This window comes from Phyllopteryx taeniolatus, chromosome 1, assembly GCF_024500385.1.
Source record: "Phyllopteryx taeniolatus isolate TA_2022b chromosome 1, UOR_Ptae_1.2, whole genome shotgun sequence".
In the NCBI taxonomy this organism is placed as follows: domain Eukaryota; kingdom Metazoa; phylum Chordata; class Actinopteri; order Syngnathiformes; family Syngnathidae; genus Phyllopteryx; species Phyllopteryx taeniolatus.
In genome coordinates, this window is record NC_084502.1 from 9,702,543 (window position 1) to 9,718,951 (window position 16,409).

The following is a 16,409-nucleotide window of genomic DNA, read 5'->3' on the forward strand; positions in this document are numbered from 1 at the left end:
AAAATGTTGCCACACATGTGAAACCCTTTTTTTCCCTGACAGAATTTGTGAACGTAGGGGCCAGTGTCGCTCATGATTTGAGAGTCCAACAACAAAAGAAGAATATAGTTTCATACTAATGTTAAAAGCTTAAATTAGGTTTCAGTAGAATTTGTTACTTTAGTTTGTGATCCGAGGGGGCGATACTGTCTCAGCAAGTATTAAGCCCGCGTGTCTGCATACCACGATGTAAAGTTTAAATCGATAATCCGCGACTTTTGGCCCACCCTACTGCTGGAATTCAGGATTACGTTGCTTCGATATGACGTGCCAAGTCCAACTGTCCCCGCCTCACCCTCTCCCTAACCCTTGCGGGTGATATACACCAACGTAGTGTATAACAGCTGTTGAAACCCGTGAGGTAAATAAAACGGACGAGAGAAACTGTCAATAGTTCAATATCAAGCGTACATATACATTCTCTAACCACTGCAGTGTTATAGTACCTATTAAAGTAGAGACACACACATATATTTTCGGGTTTCCCCTAAACCATTCAAATAATGTATATTCGAAAGTAAACATATTATTGTGTTTTACAACAATACTTGACTAAATTTATAACGTACCTGTGGGTAAGAAAAGCAAGCCCTGTGGCCAAAATGGTTTACGTAGGTTTCTTCCAACTATTAATCTGTCTTTTTATGGTTTAATAAATGTGATAAAGTACAATGTACTATTTGTGCAGCATCAAACGTGCGTCCACATATGCAATGGCTCAATGTGCGGCGGGGTCGCGTCGCGGACGTGTAAGACGTTTTGCGCTTGTCGTCCTGCTCTTCTTCCTCTTTTCCCATCTCGATCACGTCTCCGGACCTCAGCTGTACGTCGCCACCAATTGATGCCCATAAGGAGATTCAGGAAGTCACGGCAGCCGACAGTGAGAAACTCTCCACATCATGACAGGTGGTGAAGTGGCAACAGCGTTACGACAAAGTTATAACAAGTGGATAAAAGTTCTCGTAAACCACATCGCTGGGTCACTAACAACTTACACACACGTTAAAAGAAATTAGATAAGGATCAACAAAAGCAATAAAAACAGACCAATAAGGACGAGTGCTGGGTTGTGACCACACGACCACCCACACAGCTGTTGACAGACAACAGCTCCTTGAAGAGGTAGCTTTTGTTCGTTTGCGGCAATCTTTATTGTTTTCGTTTATACAGCAATTATTGAATGATTATTTTATGATACAGAAAGGCAAAATAACACAAAATAATACTTTTTGTGAGCTTTTCACAACCGCGCTGCGCCCATATCGCTCGGAAAAATGCCTCATTCCCGTGCCGTCATTTGCGGTGCGCCACTAACTAGGCCAGCGTGGGAATGTCTACAGTAGACACTACATAAAAACAAAACAAAAAATCAAATATTGAAAAATACAGCAAGATGTTAGAGGAGCTGACAGGCTTAATCAGCATTGTGTCCTCTAGTAGTAGCTTGGGTGAAAATTACTTTTTGTTTTTAAACAAAAAAATTGTTATGGATTTCAGGTTTAAAGATTGATAATGTATTTGCACTGTGTATAAGGTTAACATGTCTTGCTATTACGAAGAAAGTCGCACTCTGCTTTTTATTCTGAGACAGACATAATGAAACTGCCTCCTATTTCTGGGATTGTTCTACCTCCTTTTTCCATTTTATAGCAGCCGCACATCTGTAGGGGCAGTCCTACTTTGAGCGGGTTTTTCCTATTTTAGGACAAATGAAATTTCCTGAAGCTTTGTTGGCAGTCTTTCTCCATTCATTAAATCAGCCTTAGGCGTTTTTGTTCTGCCTCCGGCGCGGCACCGGTCCTCGTCTGCTGCTCACTCCCCTCTTCGTCGTCTTCTGTTCTCCCTCGCCGTTTGATCATGAGCCAGTATGTTACTTAATTTCCGACAAGATCTGAGGCCTTTTTATTAAGAGTAATGGATTTTATCGCAGGCATAGGTGAACCATTGCTGCAGGACGTTTGAGGTGATGATGTAGCCTCTGCTATGGGGGTGTCAAACATGCTCAGGATGCAGAACAGATGAATGCTGTTAATGTTAAGGTTAATGTTAGTTTCTTAAAACAGGAGGCAGTGAGTGTTTGCAGCGGTTCAAGAGCGCAGAGCAAATTAGCCATGTGCTCATTAAAATGTATTACAAATATAAAGGGTGGTTGTGCAAAGCACAAAATCTCGGAGACTGGCTATATGATGTGTGCTAGAAAAGATAAGAAACAAGAAGTCAGTGTGATAGTTTGTTCACTAAAAATAGACACACTTATGGGGAGATTATGTGAGGTCCACGACTGTATGCCAGACTAGCAGGCAGCGCCAAGGATTTGTCTCATGCTGCACTTTACATTTATCCACTACCCTATTCCTCTTTTTTTCGCACCTAATTTTTACACACTGGCATGGAGTCAAAAATACTCAAACACGCATTCGCTCACACAACTAAAAAAAAAAAAAAAAAAAAAAGAGTCGGCAGGTGAGGCGCCAGCGTCACTGCAAAGACAGCTTGATGACAATTCAGTGGGAGTCACACTTCAAAAGGTCACACACACTTTTTCTCTCAATCCGCATGTAGTTGTCTCTCACGCATGCACATTCATGCGCAGTTTAATTAAAAGCTGCAATCGATGTGACTTCTTTGCATATTAACACCTCTCAAAGACGCGAGAATGTCGTCACGGTGCTCAGATAAAAATGAAGAAGTCACTAATCTGTGGAGCTGCAAAGCACATGGTACAAAAAGGAAGGGGGGGGGGAGACACTGAATGCCTAAATGAGAAGATTATTCATGTCAATGTGTCAGCTGCCACACAGTGAAAATGGGAGACTACATTGTGTCACATCTTTTAATTGATTGTTTTGTTTTAGATATGGAAGCATTGATTGCTAACCTGCCAAATCGAACAAGATGGTGTGCAGACTGTACCATTCACTACAAGCATAGTGAAACTTCTTAAGTCAAACACACCTTAGGGTATAACATTTGGAATTTGGACAAAACACGACTTAAAACTTTGGTGTGCAAACCGCTGTTGTGGACCATGACGCGTGAAACAGAAAGCAACACCTCAGTGTCCTGCACGAGACATCTGTTCAGCTTGCAAAAGAATTGATTCGACACTCCTGTTTTGCTTTTTCTTTGGATTTTAGGATTACAAAAAAAAAAAGGAATTCTACTTTCAACGAGGTTTAAGTAAAGGAGAACTCAAATCAGGAAAATCAGGAATATCAACATCATTTTAAAAAAATTAATATACAGTTGCTTATCACAGAGGTTGCGTTCCAGAGCCCAATGTGATATAAAAAATATTTTTCAAAAGTTCTTTTGAATTTGAAAAAATACTTCCTTCATTAATTGAATTGACAACACCGATGAGTCACACAATTTCAAAGTTGCATTTTTATTAAGATTTGGACCCAGGAACGGATCAGTCCACTTTGCATGTATTAAAAAAATGTGTTTGGAAATCAAAAAATGACATTCCACTGCATTTTACTTGACAATCCCTCCATAAACTGTAGTGCATTACAGAGTTCAATTAGCTTGGTAACTTTGAGTAACCAGGAACAGAATAAAATAGAACATAATTAGAGTACAATGTCAAAAATGAGAATGTCATGAGTTGGTTGTTACATCACTTTGATTTGGATTTCTTATAGAAAAAAACTTCATAATTTTGAACAAATGTGTGTTTGAGCTGAAAAAAAAGCCATACAATTTGTTTTCTTAACTTTGAATACGTGGCGCATTAAGCATAATAAAAAGACGAGCGGGAGAAGAAGAATAACCGACATATACCATAATTTCTCATGTATAATGCGCCAAAAATGTCAAAAATCAATGGTGCGACATGGGTATAGGGGAAAATGAAAAAGACTTTCCCATTTTAGAAAAGTATGCTGCCATCTAGAGGTTATGAAAAAGCTGTACACTTTCATTCCAATATGACGGGTACTTACGACTGCATATACTGTATGTACAGTTGTGCTCATAAGTTTACATATCCTGGCAGAATTTGTGAAATATTGTTTTTTTTTTGTTTTTGTTTTTTTTAAATACGACTGATGACGAGTTCAGGGTGTAGTTCGCCTTTCGCCCGAAGTCAGCTGGGATAGGCTCCAGCATCCCGCGACACTAACCAGGATAAGCGGTTTTGAAAATGGATGGATGGAAATACGACTGATGACTGAACAACAACCATCATTAATTCATTTCTGGTTATGTTTTGTTCTTCATGTTTTCTTTAAAGAATTGTACCCATCTTACAAACTCTGCCTTGGTAATTAAACAAAAAAGCACAACTGTGTGTTTTCTCATTCACTAAATAAAAGTAGGGCTGTCAATTAAAATAAGAGCAAGTAAATAAAAAGAAAGTATTAAGTGTACAAATAAAGTGCTTAAATTCAGAATAATTATTTGAAAAAATGAACAAAATACAGATTTACTTCATGTTTTGATCATATGGGTAGAAGCAAAATCATGTATTGTAAAAAAATGATTATACATAGGTAGAAGGGTTTTCCAGAATTTTAAGGTCAACTTTGGGGGTGCGTATTATACATGGATGTGCATTACACACGACAAATTACGGTACAGTATATTTGGACGCAAAACAACATTAGCATGTATGTATGTGTGACTCTGCTGTCACACAAGAATAGCGAGGCCACTTTTGCACATGTCAAATATGATTAAGTATCCGCATTTCTTTGGACCCCAACAAGAAGAGAATTCATTACTATAAATCACATTTCATTGGTAGGTAATGTGCACTGGCAGCTGTATAAAAAAAAAAATTGGATAACTGCAGATTGGATAAATAAAGAGTGAGATAAAGAAAAGTGCCAAGATGTAGGAAATAATCCTCATAGAGGCGTGTCAAATCTATCACGCTCATCTTTAATTTCACAAATCTGCCTCCAAAACATCAACTGCTATCTTTTTATACAGTATGTGCACGTGTATAACATAAGCACACATAAACACTTCAATTATGTCTCTTTAATTTTGAAGTACGTAGACCAATAGAATGAGCATTGCATCACTGGGTGTCTTGAAAAATAAATAAGATATATATTAGATAAATTATTAATCTGACAATATTTTCTGAAGATGTTTCTATTCATTGTTGATTAGAACACACATAATGATCCAACAATTTAAAAAAATGTTATCTTTAAAACAGAGACAAAATATATATATATATTTTTGTATTAGACGTAAAACCTTTCGAGAGTGAGAGTATAATCTGTCAAATGGTTTCCCACATTTGAACAAAATGTACTATGTAATTGCAGGGTCGTCGACAAAGTTTCATTCCGATAGTAATTGTGCTGTTGATCGCAATTTAAATAGGAAATCACATTCAAAATGTAATTTGTATTGCTTATATCGGACTGCATTACATATTACCTCCTCCTCCATTTATGGGTTTATTAGAAATGTCTTGGTGGAGGTCTGTGCTCTGAAATGGTTGCTCTCAGCAATTGCTCATCTTAGGTGCACAAGCAATAGCAAAATGTTTTTTAAAAGACATAAACCCTGAAAAATCATTTAATAGGTGACTTGTTCCAGTTATCAGCAATGTGGCATGTGAAAGGTGGCTAAAGGCCATTTGTGTCAAGGCGGAAACGTTTTACCGTGTTCTGGCAGTCGGCATTGATCAGCTGCAGCAGCTGACTCTCAAAGGCCTCGAGGGACGGCTGCAAGCAGATTGTCAGTCTGCTCAGGGTGAAGGGCAGCATCTTGAGCAGCATAGGTTTCGAAAGCCCATCGCCTGTTGACAGAGAAAACTTTGCATCAAAGTATGTTTATGCCATTTGTATCTGTAGCATTCCAGCTTCGCTTCGGGCATTTGCCCTCTTTACACTGTGTTCCAACTCTGCTATGTTGGATGGCAGATACAAATCAATGTTACGAAAGTAACTGCAAGTCACATGTGGAAAAGATTATTTTATGTAAATTATGACACATTCATTCCTGGAAACATTCTCCTGGCACAGCCCGAGTTGTGCTGTCCTAAAGCAAAGAATGAACGTAGAAAAGACATGATTCAGTGTTACAGCCATGCCAGTACAACTTGTGTGAGCACTATCTAAGAAACTAAGCAGAACATTTGCTTGTATGCTTAGTGTTTGCTTCCAGAAACACTTGCTGGGTGATGGCAGCTTCATTTTTCACGGACCCAAGAGATGCGCCAATAAAATTCTGTTCACTGCTTTAATCTAAAGATAAAGTTGTCACTTTTGCTGTTTGTATACACTAAAGCCACTAGAACAGCTGCTTTTATATCTGCAAATGTTAACTACTTTAGTTCAAGATGACACACCGCAACAGATACTGGATGAATTGATACTAAACTTAACACGGAGATATAGATTGGGGTCATGCAGAGGCACCGGGGTATTGAAAAGAGTAAAGACCACCACCAAAGGTAATACCATCACAGTTTGCAACAAATGTTTGTTGACAACTGAAAGAAATACCATCGTCAATATATAATGTGTTGCTCCATGGCCCATGGTTCACACCAAAAAATACAGTGGGTACGGAAAGTTTTCAGACCCCCTTAAATGTTTCACTCTTTGTTATATTGCAGCCATTTGTTAAAATCATTTAAGTTCATTTGTCTCCCTTATTAATGTACACAAAGCACCCCATATTGAAAGAAAAAAAACAATTGTTGAAATTTATGCTAATTTATTTAAAAAAGAAAAACTGAAATATCACACAGCCATAAGTATTCAGACCCTATGCTGTGACACTCAGATATTTATGGTTCTACACCTTCATTGGAGTCTAGCTGTGTTTGATTATACTGATTGGAGTTGATTAGGAAAGCCACACCCCTGTCTATATAAGACCTTACAGCTCACAGAGCATGTCAGAGCAAATGAGAATCATGAAGTCAAAGGAACTGTGGCAAGGTGCAGATCTGGGTAAGGTTACAAAAAAAATTCTGCTGCACTTAAGGTTCCTAAGAGCACAGTGGCCTCCACAATCCTGAAATGAAAGACGTTTGGCACAATCAGAACCGTTCCTAGAGCTAGCCGTCCGGCCAAACCGAGCAACTGGGGGAGAAGAGCCTTGGCGAGCGAGTTAAAGAAGAACCCAAAGATTACTGTGGCTGAGCTCCAGAGATGCAGTCGGGAGATGGGAGAAAGTTCTAGAAAGTCAACCATCACTGCAGCCCAGTCGGGGCTTTATGGCAGAGTGTCCCGACGGAAGCCTCTCCTCAGTGCAAGACACATGAAAGCCTGCATGGAGTTTGCCAAAAAACACCTGAAGGACTCCAAGATGGTGAGAAACAAGATTATCTGGTCTGATGAGACCAAGATAGAAATTGTTGGCCTTAATGCTAAGTGGTATGTGTGGAGAAAACCAGGTACTGCTCATCACCTGTCCAATACAGTCCCAACAGTGAAGCATGGTGGTGGCAGCATCATGCTGTGGGTGTGTTTTTCAGCTGCAGGGACGGGGAGACTGGTTGAAATCGAAGAAAAGATTAATGCGGCCAAGTACAGGGATCTCCTGGACGGAAACCTTCTCCAGTGTGCTCAGAACCTTAGACTGGGCCGAAGGTTCTCCTTCAAAAAAGACAATGACCCTAAGCACCCAGCTAAAATAATGAAGGAGTGCCTTCAAAACAACTCTGTGACTGTTCTTGAATGGAGCAGCCAAAGCCCTGACTTAAACCCAATTGAGTATCTCTGGAGAGACCTGAAAATGGCTGTCACCAACGTTCACCATCCAACCTGACAGAACTGGAGAGGATCTGCAAGGAGGAATGGCAGAGGATCCCCAAATCCAGGTGTGAAAAACTTATTGCATCATTCCCAAAAAGACTCATGGCTGTATTAGCTCAAAAGGGTGCTTCTACTAAATACTCAGCAAAGGGTCTGAATACTTATGGCTATGTGATAGATCAGTTTTTCTTTTTTAATAAATCTGCAAAAACCTAAACAATTCAGTTTTTTTCTGTCAATATCGGGTGCTGTGTGTACATTAATGAGGTAAAAAATGAACTTAGATGATTTTTAGCAAATGGTTGCAATATAACAAAGAGTGAAAGATTTAAGGGGGTCTGATTACTTTCCGTACCCACTGTATGATAATACTTCAAATCAGAAAATTGTTATAATGTTAGGTTATATTTTTCACCCAAATTTTGGTCAAACTCCTCTGTATAAATTTTGGGGCATTCAAGGTATTATGGAACTAAAAATATTGTTTTGTCTAAGAGTTGCCACTACTTCTGAATGGCTGCCCCATTGCATTGCGCCACGCTGTCAAATGTCTGCGACTGCAATACAAACACAGAAATGAGTGATGGTTCTCATTTGGCTAAAGAGAAACAGTGCACAATCACACCTCTCAGACACAACAGATCAAGACTGTGATTTTAATCTCTTCAGGAGCAGTAAACGTAACCATTGAGCATTTGATTGCGGCTGTTGTCTCGAGAGCGGAGAGTTGCAAGTGTTTTGAAAGAGGTGTGAATATCAAGCCACCGGGGTCTTAAAAGGCAGCTTAGGTCTCCACTGCTCACATAGCCAGAACATGACGAGGATTAGCCTGTTACCATACCTTCCACAAACTCCCAATGATTGCAGCTCTGCAGTGACAGACTTCATCACATTCCCTCTGCGTAACTCACTTCCTGAGCAATTTAGACATTTTCAAGTTCTGATTGAAAAAAAGTTCCCAAAGAGGCTGGAGGTACAAACTGTGAAAAATGTACACAACACTAGCTTCTGGTCTTTTTTGTCACCTGTTCTCTTGCATTTAAATTGGTCTTCATACAAACAGTAAAAACTAAAGTTACTTGAAACTGCTTTTTTTCTTCTCACATGTTATCAAACTATTGTAACTGCTGTAAAATTAAGGCAAAATTTGACTTTCTGGTCAGTAATTGTGCGTTTGCCCAAAATAAAGCATTTTCTGCACAGCTTTATTTGCCAGCTTTGCAGCGTGTGTTGACACTAGACATGTTGGTTCAGCCAAATGTTGTGGGGGGTGAGAATATTGCAGCCATTTATAGAATTGTTTCCAACAACGCATGCAATCTATTAGAGTAACTAAACCGTTCTCCTGATTTTTGGGCCATGGCTAAAACAGCACCCAGTGAAGCACTTGGGTGTCTGGCATGAGTCACCCCTACCCCATTGTAGAAAAACTTGAGCACTTTCATTTCCAACAGTGGTTAACCACTGCAATTACAAGTTACTTAGGCCCACCACACACTGAGCAACGTGGCTGAAAGCGACTGAAGTGGACCATCCAAAAAAAATTAGTAGACAAACAACTGCACATTTCTAACAGCCAATGGTCCGCCCATTGGCTAGTAATGGTTCAATTCTCCTATTTAGTCCTTGTTTTTCACTTCACTTTACTTAATCGCCGGCTCTCTTCTCTCTCCATATCTCCTTTGGGAATGCATGTTTGCCAAGTGGACGTTAGCTGGCCGGCCGACTGCATTCTGGAGGAAAGCTGCAAACGGTTGTAGTGACATAGACAATAACACCGATATTATCCGCTCAATAAAATAACACAGCCAAAACACTGCAATAATGCAAATGGACTAGAATGACACAAAAAGAGTGGAAAGAGTAAAATAGGGAAGAAAGTAACAAAGCTGCTGTAAACATTCTGCCGGTGAATACGCACACAACAAGCGCCAAAACAATGTCAAGGTCATATCACAGAATATAGTCCAAAATGGGTTAACATGACACAAAACAGGTTTACATGATGCAAAAGTCCAAATTATGAGAAAGCAGAGCTGTTGGAGCAGGTTGCCAATTCACAGGCGCCTCTTTGAAACTCAATAACGAAACTAAGAAACTGCGACACTATCAGGTTCTGAGGTTAGGCATACAATATACTGTACTGTGTAATATCTTACTGAACCACAAAAACATGGGGCAATTGTCATGGAAGACACAGATTCCCACAAAGAAAGGAAAAAGGTGACTAAAGGAGTGCATTTTTGATTGTTCAAAGCCTCACGACGACCCAGTGGGATATAGTCCTGCCACCGGATGCTTTAAGTGGGTATATTTTTGCGACATGTAGGGATGTGTACAAGAACGATGTGTGGTTTTGGTTTGACAGTTTAGCAGCGCGTAGTTTCAGCGCATTCAGCTTCCGCAGAATTAGAGCGCAGGAAAAAAGGCTGAATTTGTCATGATTTTGAAGCCTCATTTTACATGCTTGGCAATTGTTTTAAACATATAAATGTGGCAGGGTAGTTAACAATACCCTTCTCTGTGGTGTGTCAAATGGATGGATGGATGAATTGCATGTAACAATTGCATGCATGAAATCTAACCATTTATTTAAGCTTCAATGTCTTTGATTACAAAATGTGAACAAAATAAAACAAATAGTTTCATTTCAACTATGTTTGTACATTTCAGATTCACGTTAACCTGAAATTTGTCAAATTTCCTATTTATTACCATGAATATGTAAATCTACAGGTGGCACGATGGCCGACTGGTTCGCACATCTGGATCACAGTTCTGAGGACAGGGAGGGGTTCAAATGAGGGCCCCGCCTGTGTGGAGTTTGCATGTTCTCTCCGTGCCTGCGTGTGTTTTTTCCGGACACTCCGGTTTCCTCCCACATCCCCAAAACATGCATGGTAGGTTGATTGAAGACTCTAAATTGCCTACAGGTGTGAATGTGAGTGGGAATGGTTGTTTGTTTATATGTGCCCTGCGATTGGCTGGCGACCAGTTCAAGATGTACCCCTGCCTCTCGCCCAACGATAGCTTCAGCATGGCCGCGACCCTAGTGAGGATAAGCGGTACAGAAAATGGATGTAAATCAACACATTTATTTGTTAATTATGTTGTTAATATCAAGGGCAGTTTCCAAGTTCCAGTGTTGCAATAGTGAACACATCATTGGGTTTTAGAATTTTCTTGCGGTTTTATTTTGATATACTTAAACACTCAATCGAAAAAAGGTTCTGCCTTTTCAAATATCTTTTTTTGTGTTAGTTTAAAATGCATACCAATATGCATTAAATATAGACTCAGGAAGAATCAGGACCCACGTGATCGCTTAAAGGAGGAGATTTTACCTGTTGGAGAAGTAGCAAGCCCAGGAATGTTCTCATTGCTGGACACAAGCACATTCTCTGGAAGGAGGTGCATCATGGGAGTCAGTGCGGGGTGACCTTTTAGCACACATTCCACATGTGCTTCATCAATAGCTTTCAGATGAGCACTGTCTGCAAACACAACAATTTGGATACACGTTAACTAGTGTATGTTCAAATACTTTCAAAAGATACAAGCAAACATCTGTGCGGACTACAAATTAGTCACATATAGTACTGTGCAAACGTCTAAGGCACCCCAAAATATTGTTGTGTTCATTCAGAAACCAGACTTATGTCAAGATTGAACCGTTAACAAAAGTAAGAATCACATTTGAGTTTGTTTGTCCATCTGCTTGTTAGTTAGAGGCCTACTTCCTGGTTCATGGAGGTTGATAAACAGACGGCAGGTGCTATTTGGGTTCAGTGGGGGCGCAGTTACATTGATGCCGTGGTGACTCCAAGGGTGAAAATATATTACTGTATCTGCAACCTTTAGCCAGAGCCACGCAAAATGTAAGTCAGTGGTCCCCAACCACCAGTCCGCGGACCGGTACCGGGCCGTGAAGCATTTGTTACCGGGCCACAGAGAAAGAATGACCAATTTATATAATTTCTGTTGTATTGCAATTCACGTGTCAATGTTTTATTTTGAAAATTGACCGGATCTTCTCCGCCGGAAGAGCTGCATGTCTCAATTGACTGCACAAAACGCTTCCGTTTCCGGTCCCAGCCGGCTCGAACGCTTCTGTTTGCGGTCCGAGCGGGCTGGCTAACGGCGGCAGAGCTCAAAGAACAAAATCATTTCCTAAACTAATTCAGCTCATTGCGTTAACTGAAAAGATTTGTTCTTTTCAATGTTTCAAAAGTTTGCAAACTAAAGAACACTATATCAGGAGTCCCACTTAAAATACGGGTTAATCGCAACAGTTAACTCTCACGCTCCAAGTCCGCTCTGATACAGATACAGTCGTAGGTTTCTGCTCGACACAGGCGGAACTACTTTTACAGAGTTAAAAGTCGACTCTCATTGTGGAGCTACGGAACTGCAGTCTGGTCTGGCTGCCTACAACAACTCCGACCCCCACTCATGCATCGCGCCCACAGTGGACGCGCCAGGAGAAAGCAGAAGCGAGGCAAGCGTGTGTGTGTCTTTGTGTAGCAAACCTATGTTTTCAGTCTATAATATATATATATATATATATATATATATACATATATATGTGTGTGTGTGTGTTGTATGTGTGTGTGTGTGTGTATGTATGTATGGACACCACCACAGCCGGTCCGTGAGAAAAATGCCTACTCCTAACCGGTCCGCGGTGCAAAGAAGGTTGGGGAACACTAATGTAAGGGGTTCTTCCTTGGCCTATGCACCACCCCTGTAGACGTTTGTGGAAATTGGTTTTGTGTTTTGTTTGTTTTTTTATCTGTCCCACCATTTAGTCTTTACTACATCCAAAAGTATTGGAAGTTTGAAACCAATTTATTCATCTTTTTAAGAAAACATTGCATTTGACATCAAATGCAGGAGAGACAAGAGATCAACATTTTAGGCTTTATTTACAGGCATTTACATCTGCATCCGATATACAACTGAGAAGACATTCTTTCTCAAAGAATTATGCTTTCCACCATTTCGGTTAAGTTTAATCATTGTATCATCTATCCATAAAACTTTCACCCAGGTATTTTCAGTCTTGAACCTTGCCTTCTTATTCTTCTTGCTAATGTGGCGTTCCTTTGGTTGATGATGGCACAACAAACTGATCCAGGGAAACGTTTCTTTTTCTGTTCAGAAAGGGAAAAAAAAATATCTGAAAGTGGGATGTCACGTTGAAAGATTAATTGCTCTGTTGGCCAATTTGCTGCACATTTCCTTTGATCATATTTTTTATTGCCTCGCTCACGCAATCACCAGCAAGTACTTTCTCATTTTTGTCAGTCTAATAAAGAAAGAAAAAAAACCAAAGATACAGAGTGCCTACCTTTTCAATTGCATTGCATGACGCACAGTCAATGAAGGTTGCATAACGTACAGATCTTTCTGTTCATCTGTGAAAAGTGCTTCCTTACACTATCTTTAACGGTTTCCCTTTTCATAGGAACTTCCGCCTAGCTAACGCCTCCATTTGTACCAGGACATTTTGATGAGGAATTATTATCCGGACGGATGGTTCTTTTCCTCTTTGGCCCGGAAGACACGACGTCCACAATTTCCAAAAACACTTTGAAATGCGGACTCGTCAGACCACAGAACAGTTTTCCACTTTGCATCAGTCCATCTTAGATGAGCTCGGGCCCAGAGAAGCCGGCAGCGTTTCTGGGTGTTGTTGATAAATGGTTTTTGCTTTGCATAGTAGAGTTTCAAGTTGCACTCACGGATGTAGCGCCGGAACTGTATTTACTGACATTGGTTTTCTGAAGTGTTCCTGATCCCATGTGGTGATAGCCTTTACACATTGCTGTCGGTTTTTGATGCAGTGCCGCCTGAGGGATCGAAGGTCACGGCCATTCAATGTTGGTTTTCGGCCTTGGCGCTTCCATGCAGTGATTTCTCCAGATTCTCTGAACCTTTAGATGATATTATGGACCGTAGATGATGAAATCCCAAAATTCCTTGCAATTGTACGTTGAGGAACATTGTCCTTAAACCGTTCGACTATTTTCTCATGCACTTGTTCACAAAGAGGTGAACCTACATTGATGTCGGTTTTTGATGCAGTGCCGCCTGAGGGATCGAAGGTCACAGGCATTCAATGTTGGTTTTTGGCCTTGCCACTTACATGTAGTGATTTCTCCAGATTCTGGATGGTGTTTGATGAGCATTCCTCAACTTTCTGTCTTTTTTGCCACCTGTCCCAGCTTGTTTGGAATGTGTTGCAGCCATAAAATTCTAAGTTAATGATTATTTGCATTATGATTATCACTTTGAACATTAAATATCTTGTCTTTGTAGTGTATTCAATTAAATATAGGTTGAGCTTGATTTGCAGATCATTGTATTCTCTTTTTATTTATGTTTAACACAACGTCCCAACTTCATTGGAATTGGGGTTGGACAAGTTGCATTTGCTCTTATCGGCTCAAACCATAATTCCTCATCAAAATGTCCTGGTACAAAGCGTGCATACCTGCATATAAATCCAATCGTATGCCAATAGATGTTCCATACATTGTCCATTTGTTTTTTTTGTTTTTTTAATTGTAATTCAATATTTTACCACTCAAATTTACACATGTACAAATGTCAATTCGCCTACTTTAGTAATACAGTAATGATGTTGGAGGAGTATTTAACAACACAAGACAACATTTATAACAACACAATAAATTATTTGGATGTACCGTAAGTTCCATATGCACCAGTTAAGGCTCTATTTTTGTGACTTGTGTAAATCCGGCGCTACACATTGCATAACTCTGCATGGAGGTGGGTTAGACCCGGTGTTGGTAATTTCGTGGACAGCGCACCCCAGAGCATTTAAAAGAGGGACATGAGGGCGCTGCTGTGGGCGTGATCACAGCCAACTTCAATCCTGTCCAATTAAAGCGGCTTTAAATGCTGTGCACACAGTCTCGCATGGAGACATCTATCTATGCCCATCCATATCTATGTGCCGGCCGGTGGGATGATTTAAAAAAAAAATATATATATATATATATATATATATATATAACAATACTACTACTACTGCACCAGGGATCCACAATATTCGTTGTTTTTTTTTATACATACAATGGAACTGTATTTCAAGTTGAATCTGAATATATTTTAAAGACTAACTAAGCAAAAAGGTGGTGGAATACAACATATCTATGAGCGCTCCTCTCGAGCCACCATTTTTCACTGTCTCCAACAGCTCAGTTGCTACAAAAATGCCTAAAGCAAAAAAAAAGGAAAACTCCTTAGATAATTCTCTTAGGTTACAACACAGCTTCATTTCAGCTTCACAAACAACCAAGTGGTGAAAGCTGCTTTCAGTTAAAATACGCTCCCTAGCATGAAATACAGAAGTAACTGAAAGGAGAGAAAATGAGAGCAGTAGGTATCAAATAGAACTTTCTTGGCACAGCTGGTGCCCAGTTGCCAACAACTTTTTCATCATTTATTTCTTGTTATCCATTATGCATCATCCTCGAGTACCTGTCTGATGCTGTATGCATAGATTAGAAAACTAGCCCAAAAAAAGACTCCTTACAGCTGTAGTGAGCAGTATTTGATCCCACAGAGTCATCTGAGCAGCAGATTGGCACGGGATGTGAAAACGAAAGAGATCCGAGGTACAAAAAAAAATAAAAATGGCTCAACATCAGACAAATAGTAGCAGTGGTTTTTGGGACAAAGTTGAGTGGGAAAGAAGAAAGCAACAGACTGGACTACAAATAGGATTTCACTGTCAAGTAAGAAAATGTTAGACTGATGTAATTCCATGACTTGTGCTAAGCTACAATTACTCTATGAGTACATTCGACGTGTTGGGCAGGCTACTTCCAAAATTTGAATTAATGTACTACTGTATTGTGAGAAATTAATTAGTTCGATTAGATTACTGTCTCTGAATTGTGTACCTCCACATTACTTTTGTGTTACAGCTTTGTTTCAAAAGATGTGCTTTGGCCAATGAAGCTAAATTCAGTCTATTCAATGTTAGGCCCTAAAATATAATACAATATAATAAAATGTAATGTAATTAAATGGAGCATTTGAGGCATAACATTTAATAGATTAATCGACAACTAATCGATCACTAATTAACAACTATTTTGATAATCGAATAATTGTTTAGAGACCTCATTAAACTCAGAATCCTCAGAATTTCAGTCTCTCAACAGCAAATATTTTTGAATTTCTGTAGTCATCCATGAAAGCATACTGATTATTCAATTATTATGATTATTATTGTTCAATCAAAATAAGACATTTGCAAACATCTGCTTTTACTTCGGAAAACTGATCAACATTTTTCCCTATTTGCTGACATGCTACGGACCAAACCTATAATGATTGATGTCGATTTTGCCCAGTGGTGCTGAAAAGCCAGCCAATCACAGTACAAGAAATCCTTGCCACAGAGAGTTGAGTAAGATGTGCAGAGTGAATGGAATCGCGCATGATTTTAAAATCCCAGCGGAAAATGGCTTAGTCATCACAAGGTTCAAATGCATTGCAGCTCACGTTACCGAGATTGGATCGTGAATGCCCATTGCCTTTGTGCCTATGTATTTTTCCCAAAAAAATTATTGAGCAATCACAGGACTAGATTGAAATTCA

At 39.6% G+C, this 16,409-nt stretch overlaps 1 protein-coding gene across 5 annotated transcripts in view; it reads right to left on the minus strand.

The window, feature by feature from the left end:
* nphp4 (nephronophthisis 4) overlaps nt 1-16,409 on the minus strand; it is a 174,769-nt gene that overhangs the window by 122,340 nt on the left and 36,020 nt on the right. For all 5 annotated transcript variants that reach the window (XR_009787986.1, XM_061769312.1, XM_061769313.1 and 2 more), the window contains exons 6-7: nt 11,117-11,266; nt 5,667-5,803 (exon numbers count right to left, since the gene is read on the minus strand). Coding sequence is in view for 4 of the 5 variants with exons in the window: in XM_061769312.1 (XP_061625296.1) it covers nt 5,667-5,803; nt 11,117-11,266 (287 nt within the window). In the remaining variant the exon portion in view is untranslated. The remainder of the gene's footprint in view (nt 1-5,666; nt 5,804-11,116; nt 11,267-16,409) is intronic.